The sequence below is a fragment of the Vespa mandarinia genome, chromosome 5 (genome assembly GCF_050613455.1).
Source record: "Vespa mandarinia isolate Hongniang chromosome 5, ASM5061345v1, whole genome shotgun sequence".
NCBI lineage: Eukaryota > Metazoa > Arthropoda > Insecta > Hymenoptera > Vespidae > Vespa > Vespa mandarinia.
The window spans coordinates 2,880,001-2,897,500 of NC_140814.1; the positions used below are offsets into that span (position 1 = coordinate 2,880,001).

The window sequence follows — 17,500 nt, forward strand, 5'->3', positions numbered from 1 at the left end:
ATCCTTTAATTTTCTATTTATTCAGGTGAAATTATTCTTCTTTTTTTTTTTTCCTTTTTTTTTTTTTCATTTTCTTAAAACTTAAACAATACCCCCGTGATATAGATAATACCTTTGGATCTAAAAGTTTCATCTGAAAGATATTTTCTAAAAATGTTTTTTTTGAAAAAAAAAAAAAAAGAAAAAGAAAGAAAAGAAAAAATTATAGTATCATTTATATTCGTACAATTATTATAAATACATATAATATAATTATATCAGTATATTTATTATATTATATCTATTATTGATTCTAATATTAATGTATTATAATTATACCGTTCTCTAATCATACTTTTATTACTATATCATTATATAATACGATATAATCAAATTATCGTATGACATTTAATTAAAAATAATTATATCAATCCGATTATATTACGTATTAATCGTATAATTTTCTTTTGGATTTAAAAAAGAAGAAGAAAAAAAAGAAAAATTTCTTTTTCCTAAACTTCGGATATAATATAATAAAACTTGTGTAAATCTGTAACTATTGTATATAATACAATAGTTATTTGATTGTATAGATGTTCAAAAAAGATTTAATCATAGAATTCATTTGATAAGAACGAACGGATGTACATTTGATCATTAGCCTTTGCCACCCAGTGCCCCTCCCTCCTGCCCCTGCTACCACACAAGATTTGATTCGATATAAAATGATCATATTTATTTTCTTTTTCGACAAGAAACTGATCGTATTAACATTCCGTCGTCAATCGTGCGTGCGATTCACCAAGATCAACTTCCTTCTCCGTCGGAAACGACATAAAATATACACACATACACACACCACATACACACACACACACACACACCTGCGCACACACATACATTTATTTTTTTTCTATCGTTCTTATCAATACTAATAAATAATATATATCTAACTTCACTAATTCGTTCTTCCGCATGATCGAACGACTAAATTGATTAAACCAATGATTAATACATATTAATAAACTACACACATACTTACGTGTATATGTATGTTAAATATCTAATAAATAGATAGAAAAGAATTTTTTACTCTTATTAAAGAACGACCGAACTATTTGAATGTAAATTCGTTTGATTTCATCTTGTTTGATACATACTTTCTATAGACATAACTAATCCCTAATGGTAATCTCTTATAAATTAACACGCGATTACAGTTTAAGAACTTGTCCTTCTCGTCGTCGTCGTCGTCGTCGTCGTCGTCGTCGTCGTCGTCGTCATCTCGTACTAGTTATGATAATGATTGGAGAAGAAGAGAAAAAGAGAAAAGGAAAAGAAAAGAAAACAAAGAAGATAAAAAGGAAACAACCTTTTGGATTAAGTAGTTTAACTTGTTCTTTGACTTGTGTTAATGAATATATTTTTTTCAAACACCGATCGTTTGACACCGTCTCGATCTACAATGATCGATAAGTAACTAATTTCAATTTAGATCTTCTTCTTCTTCTTCTTCTTCTTCTTCTTCTTCTTCTCTATTTTTTCTATTTTTCTATTTTTTTTTCTTTTTTTTTTTCTTTTTGTTGAACATACGAAGATACAGATGCATAGATCGTAGATACGAAGAATTTTAACCGCGTAAATCGATCACTAAATAAAAATATAATCGTCTGTGGTATCCGTTCGATTATTGATCGTAAAAAATATCGAAATATTACGATCGATTGTCTTACATACGATCGATAATAAAGGAGAAGAAATATCGTTCCGAATATACCGTTATAATATACCTAAGCGCGATTACGATCTATAGAAACGATCTGCTATCTCTTCGAGTAACTATCACCATTAAATTTTTCATAGCAAAATGATATCTAGTTCTCGATCTATATATAAAAAAAAATAGATAAATAAATAAATAAATAAATAAATAAATAAACAAGAAAGAAATAAGAAAAATACAAAAAATATGTACACATACTCACACATATATGTATATATATATATATATATATATATATAAAAGGAAGATGTAAGTATCAGGAAGGAAGAGAGAGAGAGAGAGAGAGAGAGATAGTTCTGGTTAAAAGAGATACTCTTTATCTCGAAGAAAAAATATGTATTTACATAGAAGATTCATGATGACTCGAGAGTATCGCGGTATAATATCTATGTATGTATATACCAATAATATCACGGACGGATCGAAGTTACAAATCATTTTCTGTGCTCGATCATCCAGATCGATGCGCGCTTCGCTTCGATCGTTTTCGCACGGAAGAGAGAAAGAAAGAAAAAAAGAGAAAGAAAGAGAGAGAGAGAGAGAGAGAAAAAGAGAGAACCGGTTGAAAGAGAATATGTACCTAACGTCGGGAACGTAGGCAGGACGTCGAACGATATAGTAGATATATAGTAGATATATCCGACATAGCTTTGGTGATCGTGTTCGAACGGTTACCAGTAGGCGTTCTCGTACACAGAAGTCGATGAATCTTTAAACGAGTCGAATCGGTGTACCCGAGTGAATGAGATAGATAGAGACAGATATAGAGATAGAAAGAGAGAGAGAGAGAGAGAGAGAGAGAGAGGAAGGTTAGAGATATCGAAGTCCGATTTCCAGGCGTCGGATTCGAATCGTTTGACAGTTTAAAAGCCAAGAAGTTCGTGCTGAGAGGGAAGAACCCGTCGCCTGGTTGGCGTAGAAAGAGAGGGCTGACGGGATGAGAGTGGGAGGATTTCAAGGAGGGTTAACACCCCTCTCCAATGACGGTGAGACGGGGAGAGAGGTGATGGTTGGCAGTCAAAGCAGGAGGGTGGTACGCTTCTACTCCTCTTGCCGATGTTGCTGATGTTGGTTATTGAAAGTGGGGTGGTGGTGGTGATGGTGATGTTGCTGCTGTTGATACTACTACTTCTGTTGCTGCTGCTGCTGCTACTGCTGCTACTGCTACTGCTACTGCTACTGCTGCAGCAGTGGTAGTGGTGGTGGTAGTGATGGTGGTGGTGGTGGTGGTGGTGGTGGTGGATGAGAGAACGCGACGGGAGGGTGCGGACTACATTATGTACGGGACAAGGCTAAGCTGTTAGGTAGCTGAATTATTGAGACCGAGTTATCTCGTCTCTGCCTACAGTCATCTTGTTACTTTAAACGCAGCTGCTGCTCGCTTGCTTGCTCGCTCGCTCGCTCGCTTGCTCGCTTGCTCGTTCGCTCGCTTGGACTACCACTGAAACTTTGAGCTAGATTCGTAACACGGATTCACTCGTGGTGGATCGTCACTGAAAACACCCTCTCGCGACGTCCTCTTTCCTTTATTTCTATTCTATTCTATTCTATTCTATTCTATTCTTTTCTTTTCTTTTTTCTTTTTTTTTTTTGTTCTTCCTATTTGTAGTTTTCTAAACTGATTTTCATTTAAACCTTCGTCAAAATTGCAAATAAATTTTCCTAACTTTTCGATATATCAAATATAATACCTTCTGATGATTTGCATCGAACACTTTCTATTTATCTGGTTATTTATCTCTACTAGAGAACGCATGTAATGTACGTATGTACGAGTAAATCGAGTCAAGAGATTTAATTAGAAAGTAACATCTCTATGAGAAAAGGATACATATAAATGAGATGAAATTTACATATATACGCCATTGATTATTGAATTTTTATTTCGTGCTCGTTTGTCGTCAAAAAAAAAAGAGAAAAAAAAAGAAAAAAAAAGAAATAAATAAATGAATAAAAAAGATAATAAAGTAAAGAGAAGAAAAAAGGGAAAGGAAAAGCGAGCAAACGAAAATCAAGAAATACGGAAGAAAAAAAAATATGAAATACACATGCATAACGCAATGTTGTATTATTTTGGGAATTAAGAAGAAGGAGAACGTTTTAAAGGAGAAAGAAAAAGAACATAAAATTAAAGATCCATCGATTTTTCACGAACTATTTATAGGATAGATATAAGTTAGACCAAAAAATAAAAAAAAAAAGAAAAAAAAAAGAAAAAAAAAAGAAAAAAAAAATAAAGAAAAAAGAAACAAAGAAACAAGAAAAAACAGGATAACACAGAGGTACTCGAGGTCCATTTCCCAAGAAGGAATTTCCAATTCTTTCAGCTCGTCGGTCTCGTTCCTGTTATCACTTGAATCCTTCCTCGGTCGGACCTATCCACGCGTTTACCGCTTTATCGCATATATATATGTACATAGATACATACATACGAACATATATATATATATGTATATATGTATGTATCTATCTATCGTACGCATATATATAAATATATATATATATATATATATGTATGCTTAGGTAGTTACCAATACATATATGTTTTTTCGTAGAAGGGCCAAAAGAGGTAGAGAACGACAACAGGGAGTACGGCGGCTTTTAGAAATTCACTCTGCGGTGGCAGGTGAGTTGGAGGAAGAAGAGAAAAGAATAAGAAAGATTATGCTGGTGTTAGTGGTGATGTTTATGATGGTGATGGTGATGGTGGTGTTAGTAGTGATGGTAGTGATGGTAAAACTGATGGAGCTTGTGGAACTGTTGTAGGGCTGGTGAAGCTAGTGATGGTGATGGTGATGGTGGAGAATGTCGCCGTGCTCGTCTCGCCGTCGAGACGCCCCTGAGTTGTATTATCGAAGGACCGCGCCACGAACGGGGCCCCTTTTATCTAAATGACGTGTTTTCGTCCTTCCTTATCTTGAAGAGACTCCATACAGTTCGACTCCCAATGTGCTCTTGAGAGAAACGTATATATATGTGTGTGTATGTGTGTGTGTGTGTGTATATGTGTGTGTGTGTGTGTAAGAGAAAGAGAAATAAAGATTTGCCTTTTCTCTTTCTTGCTTTAACACAAACCGTTCGGTTGCTATTAAAATTCCAATGGTGGCATCGAGCACGCGTTTTCCTTTTCCAATTCTTCCATTTCTCTCAATTTTTTTTCTCTCTCACGAACGAAACTATGCCTGGTTAAATTTGGCCATTTCAAATGATGTTACTGACGTGTATATATATATATATATATGTGTGTGTATGTGTATGTATATGTGTATGAGTGTAATATATATAGGCTTGCATTCTAATACGTAGCAGGTACGATCAGATGTTTTCTTCTTAATTACACGATCGGATTATTTGATAAGAAACACACTTCGATGTATTAATAATTATTACGAATTTAAGCACAGAAATGAATGTTTACGATATACGTAAGTACACATATATATATATATACATGTATGTAATTGAGCCAAGTACCGTTATAATATGCTACGTACGATTTTATCTTTGTTTACAAAACGTCAACAATGCATATTCTTCGATAGTTATATTTATATTAAATGGCTATAGTTATTATCGTCCTGTATATTAAACCTTCGAAAATTATTGTTTATATCCATCATCGACACGATCATTGATATCGATCGTGTCTCTTTGTTATGGAAAACATATATATATATACGTATATTATTTTTGAAAGATAAGATGTACCTAAGTGTATTAAATCGTTGCTCGGTCTTTCAATCTTGGTTTTCATTGAAAATAATAACAAAGGAATAAGAAAAAGGTAGGAGATAGTTAATATAAAAAAAAAAAAGGAACGAGAAAAGAAAAAAGAGGAAAAAAGAAAAGCAAAAAAAAAAAAAACAAAAATATATTTCCACGTCAATACATGCATGTATGCATATCTGTAATTCGTAAAATGAAAATTCGTCAAACTTACCGCCATTTCGTTCGTCTATTTTGGAACCATGTTTTCACTTGCGCATCCGTCATCTTCAAGGACTTTGCTAAGGCCGCTCTCTCGGCCGATGCGAGATACTTCTGTTTATGAAAACGTTTCTCCAACTCGGCGATCTGTATCCTTGTGAAGCTCGTTCTTGGTTTCTTCCTCTTAGGTGGTGTCCTGTTTTGATAAGGATGACCGATTCTTCTTGGAAATGCTCCAGCTACTGCTTTTCGATCGAACAAAAATAAAAGTACATTGATAAGGACCTTACGAATGTTTACTGTGTATAAATTTATACTATATGTAAATATAAATATAGAGAGCATTACGATATTTCATATCGTATATGTAATTTAATATGTAATTGTAATGAAACAGAAAGAAAATATATATATATATATATATATATATATATTTAATGTTAATTTTTTTATATTGATATATACAATATAATGTAATATAATAATTTTGATAATATACATTTCTATCGATTTTTGGTATATATTATATATATATATATATTTTTTTTTTTCTTTCATTATATATATAATTTAATAAAATAAAGAAATATCGAATATTTATCTGTTATTTTTTTTTTTTTTTTTTTAATAATTAATCCATCTAACTTTTGATCTGATCACGTTATCAAATTTCAAGGATATCCCTCTCTCCCAACCCCTCGTTCTCATATTATTCTCATTGCTTAAAAGAAATAAGAATGAAAATTGATAATTTAAATCGATTATCGAAGCTCATAGGAGCTTGTGAATCTAGTGGAATCTCATTTGTATTTGCTAACAGGTGCGTTTGATTCGCCGTAAGGACATTAATAAAATAACCGTTAATCCGATATCGTTTGCACCAGTTCCATTACACACAAGCAAGAAGTCGGCAGCAAAAGATACAAACAGGAATCGAAATAAATTTTTATCTGGGTAGGAAGGAAGGAGAAAGGGGATTTAAGAGGGAAGAGGAAGGAGGGCACTTATGCGAAAGTAACCGTGTAAATCGCAACAGGGAACTCGTTTGCGCACTCGTTATCGAAATGCCACCTATCCGAGGCAATTATCGCACGCACTATTATATCGAGAATAGCTAATATATTATATTATACATATGTATATTATATCCGTTCCGCTTAGCACGAGATCCTGTTTATCTTTGACTATTTAAATAGTCCATCGAGAGTTGTCCTTAAGAGAAGCAAAGAGAGAGAGAGAGAGAGAGAGAGAGAGAGAGAGAGAGAGAGAGAGAGAAAGAAAAAAGAAATAATTTATACTAATCTCGTTACACGGAGAGTACCAATGGCAAATAGATCGTTTGATGGAACATATTTTTCCTTTTCTTTCTTTTTTTTTTCAAACATTTTCGATAACTCGATATCTCGATCGTTACGATTATTATTATTATTACTTAAGGTTTTCTTTTAATTAACATATGGAACGAAATATGAACGAACGGAATTATTCAAATGTATCTACTTTTATGCGTATTTAATGAATTTACAACTATTATATATATATATATATATATATATATATATATATGTATATATATTTTTATATATATATTATATATTGTATGTATATATATAAATTAATTCAAGAATAAATTATTATAATTAATTATTATATATAAAATTGATATTGATTACATTAATTTGGAAATAAAGGAATGAAAAAGAAATTTTGTCTTAATCTCTTTTTATTTATTTATTTATTTTTTTTTTGTTTCTTAATCATCGAACTTTCTTAATCAAGCGACAAAAAATGATCAACGAATTTAATTCAAGAAATATATTATTCTATATAATAAATTTCTAATTATAATTATACATACGATTATTCTATACTGTATTAATTTAGAATAGGATGAAATTAATTTCATTTGTTGTTCATACAATTGAATTGAATAAAAAATATTTCGATTTATCAAGAAAGAAGAAGGACAACTAAATAGATGACTAGATAGATAGATAGATAGATAGATAGATAGATAGATAGATAGTTAAATAGTTAGATAGATAGATAAATAGATGAATATAGAATAAAAATATTCTGTAAAGGCTATGAAACCGCAAGAGTTAAGCCATCCGTCAGTTCGAGGAGCACCTGACAATCATCGTCGGAGAATCTTTAGTCACGTATTTACGAGGACAAAGATGCGCACGACGAGAACGACTTTGCGGTGGCCTTCCACGGTCTATCATTTTCTTTATTTCTGTTATGGTATTTCCGTCGAGGGTACGAGTGTGGTCGATCCTTCCTTAAATCACCGAATAAAACGAGAGAATAAGATATATTTAAAATTTTTCATTTCGAATTTATATACATGGAAATAAAACATCATACGAGATAAGTATATATATATATATATAAAATTAATGAAGACATTTTAATAGCCACGACGATTTGAATAAAATAAATATCAAACGTAGATACGTATATAAATATCTTTCAACTATATCTAATTATCGATAATTATTATTTCCTCATATTTCTGAGAAAGAATTGAAACACACGAAATTATGTTGAAACAATTCACGTAAGAATTATTTTCGAAATATAATATTAAAAAAAAAATATATATATATATATTTATTTAAAAAGAATACGTAAAAGTAATTCAAGTAACTAGATAAAATAATACAATAATTCGAGAGTATAGTAAAGAGATAAGTAGTTATTTATCTCTGTTAGCTATTCGATTCGATTAGGTAGGTGTCGGTATAAAAATCGATATTCGATCTTGATGGTAATAATACGAGAAGAGACGATCGTGTTAAGTGAATTTTCCAATAATACTATTACCGCAATCAACTAGTGAAAATTTATTTGTATATTAGATTTTAATTATCGCATTCATCCTAGTCGTTGTGATACTCGAATGTTAACTTCCTTTTCCTTATATATATATATTTTTTTTTCTTTTTTTTTCTTTTTATTTTTCTAATAAACGAAACAATATCCATCTTTTTTCTTTCTTTTCTATTGGAAATAATTTTAATCTTTTTCTCTTTCTCTCTCTCTCTCTCTTTTTCTCTTTTTCTCTCCTTTTCTATTTCTTTCTTCTCGATGTATCTACACGCACCTCTTTATCGAGATCATTAAACAGCTTATCTTCGATAAGTGGTAACGACGCGCGAACGTCTGGCTCTAAAATCGCTTTTAATCCAATACGAACATACGTATTACCATTCATAATGAGATACAACTATAATAAAAGATTATAGTTCAACTTAAAATTACTAAGGTAAAAGAATCGTCCGTTGAAAGGAATCATTTCGATAAAGTTCTCGTGTATACAAAAAAAAAAAAAAAAAAAAAGAAAAAGAAAAGAAAAAAAGAAAAAGAAAGAAGAAGAAAAAAGAAAGAAGAAATTAAAGAAAATATTAAAAGAAACAAAGAAAAAAGAAAAATTTACTCGAATAGATATACACATACATACATACATACATATATATATATATATATATAAATATATATATAAATATAAATATCTTTATACCGATGGAGTAACGAGATATTTCAATTCGATCATGTCTCCCGTATCGCATAAGAGTACAAAGAATCATTTTCGTTGACGCACCTTTCTATCTTTCTTTTCTACCCACACGTTTAATACGAGTACCTATTCGATAAAAGGGACTCATTTTCCTTCGGCACGAAGTCTCTCATTACGTCGGCATAGCTAGTTCTCTTATTCTCCTTCTTCGTCTTCTTCTTCGTTTCGATCGAAGGATCGCGTGCATCCTTCTAAGGATTGCATAGCCGAGCTCTACTAAGAGAAGCTTCGAAGATGTAAATACGCGAATATGTCTCTCCTCTTGAGACCATTCAAATATCCTTCGTTATACGTACGTATATAAAGATATCTATGTAATATATAGTTATATACATACGAATAGAGTATGCAGACAGTACTCAACTACCATCCTAAGTACCAACATATATTTAGAGATAGGCATTGAGAAATCGACGATGTATTTTAGAAATAGAACCAAACTGGTATTGAAATTTTATGGTTACCATGATAAAATAATATTTCCAATATCGATAATCGTACTTTTATAAAATACAATTTATCGGTTAAGTATATACGTATATACATATACCTACTTATACCAGCAAGACTATTATTTAATGATAAGATTAAGACAATACCATTCAATGATTCTATATATATATATATATATATATATATATATATATATTTATATATATAACCATATATATGTATAAAGTTAATTCATTCAAGATTTTCTAGATTATTCGAACTCACTATCAGTCTCTAATTTTGAAATATATATATATATATATATATATACACGTTAATGTATATATCGTTTATTCTTCTCCGACCATTAACTGTCTCGTTTATGACCGATTATTTTCATATGATAGACGTCGATATAGATCTGTGCCCAAGTAGGAGGATAATGGAAATGCAATTTCGAGATTAACGAGACCGATAACGAGCAATAGAGGGAAAGAGAGAGAGAGAGAGAGGGGGAATAAGCTGCACCTACGATGCGGAAAATTTCTTGGAAAATTAAATTTGACGCATAACAACTCCTCCTCCTCCTTTTCATTCTCATCCTCCTCATCTCTTTCCACTTTCAATCCTCCTCCATCTTCCTCTACAACTTCGACCGTAACCAATGATCGTTAAAGGGTAAACGGCCATCGGCTGAATATTACCCCCATTATCCGTCCCTCTTTCAACCACCCCCTTGACACCGTTCACCCTTTACCTATCTCCTTTATCTTCGGCCCCTTTCTCCCACCTCACCCGTTCCCCTCCCCCTCCCCTCCGTTTGTCTTAGGTAATATTTAATAGGTAAGTTCACCAATCGCTATTCCAGAAATAAATCCCTCTTACTGCATAGAATTCGTGACCGATCGAAATCTAACATTCTATATTATTCTCGATCATTCTCTTTCAAATCTATAAATAAGTTCTCTATCCTCCCTTATTCTGTTCACAGTTTAAGACCCAATCTTCTTATGTGATATGTCTTGTGAATGGTGAAAACTCAGTGACTTTAACGAAACGTTTGATTTAATTTAATCATCGGAAAAAAAAGGTTCAACGATTCGACATTACTTTTTTTTATTTATTTTTTTCTTTTTTTTCTTTTTATCGCTAGAATTACAATTAAACAATCCTTCGATCTGATAAACATTGAAGCGATACAAAGTACAAGAGAGAAAAAAAAATAATCATCAATTATATCGATGATCTAGGATTCGAAAAAAAAAGGATTCTTGCAAAAAAGAAAGAAAGAAAGAAAAAAAAAGGAAAAAAGAATAGAAGAAAAAATTAATAAAATATAAAGAATGCGATCTTGTAATCGGATAAATATTGAAAGGATATAAAAGTAATATCATAGATCAAGATATCAATTAGTTCTACTTTGTTGATCACAGAACTTTGATAATAACGAGATCGATGGTCATTAATTAACAATCGATCGAACTCGAATCGTTTTCTAATCTTGCATTCAAGCGAGGCCGATAGCGCGTCTCTCACTGTCGGCACGATCCATACATACGTAAATACGTACATACATAAATACATACATGAATACGTACGTATGTACATACATAAATACATGCATACATATTATGCTTACCTTCTTCGATCGATCGCAATTCTAAATAGATTATTTAGATATATCTATAATTGGTATATAAGGATTAAAGATAAAAATGACATTAAAATTATACCGCAGAATTATATGCATACACACATTTACACGTACACGCACGCACGTAAAACAACGAAATTATTATGTAGATATAGTTATTAACTATGTTTGTGTATATTAGAAATCTTATTTCAATGATTAAGATCTTTCTATATACGTATGACAAATTCCTTTAACAAATGTAAGATTATCAAGAAAAAAAGGTCTTAATGGTGTAAACCAACGATCCTTTTGTGGTTGATAATAGATTTTCAAAGAGGGAGTGAGAGAGGTGAAGTTAGACTAGTCTCTATGTGTTAATCGTTAACGTGTCTAATGATATTCTAGTCGGAACCGAAACTTCTACCATGCCTAAGTGACTTTAGCTCGGAGAAGCTCGTTATCGTATATATTAAGGGCTTTCGGTTAAAATATCAAAAGAGGTTAAATTTTGGATCTTTTTGGGTCCAATTATTTTTACAAGGACGACATTGATATATAAAATTTATAATAAAAATTCGTTCGTTATATTAAACTCATATATTTTTATAATCATTTTATATACTATTCGTATTTATATTTTTTATATTAACTCATATTATTAATAATATATATATATCTTTTTTCTATGTTTGATATAAAAAATGAATTTTTATTAAAAAAAGAAAATATATATATATATATATATATATATATATATATTTATATATAATATGTATGAAATATTTTCTCGATATTTTTGGTTTCTACCAAATTAAAATTGGCATCGTAAAATTCGGACACCTTTCGTAATCTCTTCACAAGCCATTAGTACTACCACCATCACTACCATCACCATCACCACCACTACCACTAAGTATTGCCGAATTTCCTTTGTCCTTTGTCCCTGGTTACTTTAACTACCCTTAAAAGATACATGCATTTACAAAACTCCGTTGAGTGAAAGCCGAAACGACTGTGAAACGAGGGACAGAGACGGGTTTTCTGGGAAGGTGGTAAGGCGGAGGTGGTGCCGGAAGAGGAAAAGGTTGAGGAAGAAGAGAAAGAGGAGATAGAGGATGAGGAGGATGAGGAGAAAAAGGAGGAGGAGGAGGAGCAGGAGGAGCAGGAAAGTGGTAGACGGGATAAGAATCGAGTAAGAGCAAAATGGAGGAGGGTACCATAGGAGAGTTTCCAAGCTCGTCTTTAAATTGTAATCAGGACAGATCGGCGAATCGAGCCGATGAATAAAACATAACCGGTGCGTCGTTCGTCGTTCCATTCGTAAGGGATGAAACGAAGATCGTGCGATGGTACGACGGTTTGGAATGACGAGATAGGGAATGAGAGTTAAGAACAAATTTTTCTTAGATCCTTCAAATAATCAAAAAGACAAATTTTACGTATGAAGAATTTTATCCTTTTCGAGAAATAAATACACCGAGCGAATTAAATATAATAGCGGATAATATAAAATACAAATAAATATTTGTACGTTTGCATGCGGTATTATAAATATTGAACCGAAGTAAAGAGGTAAAAGAGGGTGGTGGGAGGCGGGGGGAGAAGAGGCGGGGGAGGGGGCTGTAGTAGAGATGAATACGGTTGTGGTGTACATCTACTCTGAACAAGACCGACGATGCTTGGGAATGGGTTGCTCGTAAAAACAAAATGGCAAGCGGTCGCGTACGTCCGCAAAATGGCCGACATAAATAAAAACTATAAGCTCGCGTGCGGAGGTGTTCGTTATTCTCGGCTTAAACACGAGTTCTACACAAAGTTTCTTCCTGGTTTTACTTTAAAAATTTATTTTTCCAGTATATATCGTGCTCGACGTTATCGCTGGTTCTCTACGGTTATCGTGAAATAAAAGATATTCTTTAAAATCGACAAACTGTAAATTCGAAAGGGATGGAAAATGATTCATTCATTCATTCTCTCTTTCTCTCTCTCTCTCTCTCTTTCTAACTGAATGAGATTACATCATTACGAATAAGTCTTGCTTAATGACGCGAAACATGATTTATAATAGTTGTTAATATCTTTTTTATTTTTTATTTGCTCTTTCATTTTTTCTTTTTCTTTTTTCTTTCTTTTACTTTCGCAAAACAATAAATCGTTTACAGTGATCGCATTATTGATAAATCTCAGTTTGTTTTCTTTTTTATTTTTATTTACGTTAAATCTTTTCAACTTTTACAAAGTGACATATGTGATTAAGGTAAATAGTTAAGTATCTATCTATCTATTACAAAAAACTTAACGATAGAAATAATCTATCGTCGTTTGTTGATCGCGAGATAACGTAATCGTTAGAACGAACAAGCTATTCTACATAAATTCAAGATCGGCACAAGCCGCACGTTATTATGTCAGAATTAGAACGGAGTTAGTTGTGACCGCGATGTAAACTAATTATCGCATATACATACCTATCTACCTACCTACCTACCTACCTACCTATCTATTGCCTACCTAGCTACATATCTTTAGTATCTACCTCCAATCTTTTCGTCGACAACGAAAACCTGCGCTCATGATGGATTTAAACGACAAGCGTAAACACTTGAAACATTGCGTTCCAATGTCGCAACAGAATCATAATATACAACGAGAGCTCTGCTCTCATTGTCAGGTTTTTTATTTGTCTTTTTTTCTTTCTTTTTTTGTTTTCTTTTCTAACGAGAATAATCGACACAATCGGACGTAGTAAAAAAGATTTGTATTCTGAACTTGCGGTAGGTGGGTAATATTTTCGTTTGAAAAAAAGAGAAAAAAAAAAAAAAAGAAAAAAGGCCCGTTTCAAATTCATTCCTCTCTCTCTCTCTCTCTCTCTTTCGCGCGCGTTTTTGCGCAGACGCAATCATTTTGCAAATAATTATTTAGAAACGTAGTTAACTATATAAACCCTTAAACGAAACGCATATCGATATAAACGATATCTTCTTCTTTTTCTTTTTCTTCTTCTTCTCCTTCTTCTTATTATTATTATTCTTTTTAAAAATCTAATCGTAAGAAAAGAGTATATTGCAGAATCATAATAACGTCGGTAATTATAGTTCATAGGTATAAAAAAAAAAAAAAAGGGAAAAAAAGCGGGAAAAAGATTTGAAAGATAAAAGAATCTTCGCGGTTTTAACTTCGATGACCCAGTGAGCTTGAGACATAATCTTTGGCCGGGTATCCCGTGGCACGACCGAGAAAAAGATAGAGAATGAGTCAGTTTCGAGTCATCCGATGATGCAACTTACTGTTGCCCTGGCACCACTGTGACACCGAGGACTCGTCAGAGAAAGTCATTATTTTACCGAGCACGTTCCAACCAACCAAGCTAATAGACTTTGCGGCCTTCAAAGTAAATTGTTTTCTGTAGACACCAAGCGCGGATTCTTTGGTATCCGACGAACGATAGCGAAGTTAAGCGAGTCCACTTGTTACGACTAGATTCTAGGCATTAACTTTGAACTCCTTTTTCTTCTTCACTTTTTATTTTTCTTTTTCTTTCCTTTTTCTTTTTTTTTTTTTGCTCGTCGAAAAGAAACAAAAAAGAATCTTGAATTTCCATGTATTCGAATGATCCTATTCGAAGAAACGTTCTTAGAAACGAATTAGAAGAAACCTTACCCATTTATATATATATATATATCTCTCTCTCTCTCTTTTTGTATCTATATTCAATAATCCCTAAAATATAATTTGCCATTACATACGATATATTTTAGCTTCATGAATAAAGATGTGTTTCTTTTATCCTATATAATATGTACACGTATATATTTAACGTATGTACGTACATACGCATGTATTTATGTATTGTACAACTACAGACTCTACGACCAATGTAATTTCAACGTTTCGAGAGAAACAGTTGAACAGGCCTAAACGGATTCGTAGAAAGCATATTTCGTTCTATAAAATTACCCTCGAGCTAGCCAACCCCCGTCCAAGACAACCGCCATCTTTCGACGTTCTTCTTTTTCGCACGTTCTCTCTCTTTCTCTCTCTTTCTCTCTCTTTATCTCTCTCTTTGTCTCTCTTTGTCTCTCTCTCTCTCTCTCACTCTCTCTCTCTCTCATATACTCTTCCCTGCTTTAATTCTCTCTTTTCTTACGTTCCCACTGGCGCCTTTGTCTTTATTTTCCTTATTTTATTTTCTTCTTTCTTTTTTTTTTTTCTTTTTTCCTTTCCTTTTCTCTTCTCTTTTTCTTTTTCTTCTCTCATTATTCAATAACTTCTTCCAGAGAATATTCAAAGATCAAGTGGCTTACATTCGAATTTTCCATTCGAAATTTAATTAATTTGTTTAAATTGGCCAAGATTAGCCTCAGTAATATTCTAATAAACGAATAAAGAAAGATACGAGCGAAAAATAAAACTATACTATGTACTTTTATCCGTGGATATTCATCATCATTCGTGAAAATTCTTTTTTACACTCGTTATCATATAATTCCCCATAAATCGGCAAATAATTATTATACCAATTGATTTTAAAGAAACAAATCTTTTTTTTGGAGCTTACAATTTAGTCTTGTGGATTGATACTTTTGCAAAAAAAGAAAAAGAAAACGAGAAAAGAAAAAAAAAAGAAAGAAGAAAGAAAAAAGACAATGAAAAATAGAAAGAGAAAATAGTCGAGAAAAATATAATAATAAAATTTCAAGGATCATTAATGAGATCCAATATTAGATTTATCTAAATATTTTTTTGACAGATGCATATCCTAACTCTATTTTACCATTTTATCGATATATATATATATATAAATATATGCATGCCTGTTCTTCCGATATCTTTATTATCAGAGAGAAAAAAGAACTATGTTACGAGGAGAGATCACACAGAACGGGTTTTGTGTCTAAAATAGGATCGAACGATTTTACAATTATTATCAATGCCTTTCGTGGAAATGCGGCTAGAAGAAGTGCACTTAAAATCATATAGATATATTATACTCCTATACTTGCACGTATTTACGTATAACTCTATATATCTGTGTGTGCGCGCACACACGTATGCGTGTATATTTGTGTATGTATACATGTAGATATTAATATATAGGTATTATATAGGTGCTACGAGAGAGACTACTTGCAAGAGTATAACTACGCTGTTGTTACTGTAATAGGAGCTCTGTGGTGCTTCGCTACTACTACTTAACCAGAGAAATGAAAACTAAACGTTTCTAGGAATGCGACATGCCTATGAAGTTTCCAATCGCGAAAATTACTTAAAAGGGTGGCTGTAAAAGCGAGTCTAACTCGATTGGTTTCCTTTTTCTCATATACACACACACACACACACACACACATATATGTATGTATGTATGTATGTATGTATGTATAGTTATACATTTTTTATTTTTTTTATTTTGTATTTTTTGTATTTTTTTTTAATTTTTATTAAGCCTCGACGATATTATCAGTCGCTTACTAACCAAACGATAGATATTGGAAAGTCACAGAAAGTTTTTAATGGTGATTCGTCATGAGCTTGTAACGCGGAAGGGATTTCTCCGTCGATTTTCAATTTTCTACACTACGACGTTCCGATCTTTTCTTCTTCTTCTTTTTTTTTTCTTCTTCTTCTTCTTCTTCTTCTTTATTCTCATCCAGGTGAATGTACCAATGTTATGTATGTGTTTGTCTGTATGTAAAATTATTTTGCGTTAAAATAGAAAAAGACAACGATCACGACGATCGTTTAACTAAATATAGGGGAAATAAATCGAAGGAAAATAAATTAGATATGAAAATAAATTCCATTCGCGGTTTCATATATAATAATTCATAAAGTAAACGGTGTTAATAAATGCTAATGAGAATTATTTATTGAAAAAGAAAAAAAAAAAAAAAAAAAAAAAAAGAAAAATAAAGAATTAAATTCTCAATTTTTTTTACAAAGTTTTCAAATTACTTTCGCTCTTTTCGAATTAAAACGAAAGAGTGTGAGAATACGTGTGTATGATAGAGAGAGAGAGAAAGAGAGAAAGAGAGAGAAAAAGTGGGAGAGAAAAAATGATACGAAAACTCTAAACTACCGATCATTTCTCAAACTCTATAACTTGATATAAACCACCCGTTACCAACCCCATCGAGAAAAGTCAAAGTGGAACGGGGCGAGA

General features: G+C 32.1%; 1 protein-coding gene across 2 annotated transcripts in view; it reads right to left on the reverse strand.

The window, feature by feature from the left end:
* The window catches only part of C15 (homeobox protein C15), a 41,137-nt gene that overhangs the window by 5,598 nt on the left and 18,039 nt on the right, over positions 1-17,500 (reverse strand). Inside the window, exon 2 of one of the 2 annotated variants that reach the window (XM_035866177.2) lies at positions 5,703-5,934. In XM_035866177.2, the coding sequence (XP_035722070.1) occupies positions 5,703-5,934 (232 nt within the window). The remainder of the gene's footprint in view (positions 1-5,702; positions 5,935-17,500) is intronic. The other variant, XM_035866178.2, reaches the window with a different exon arrangement.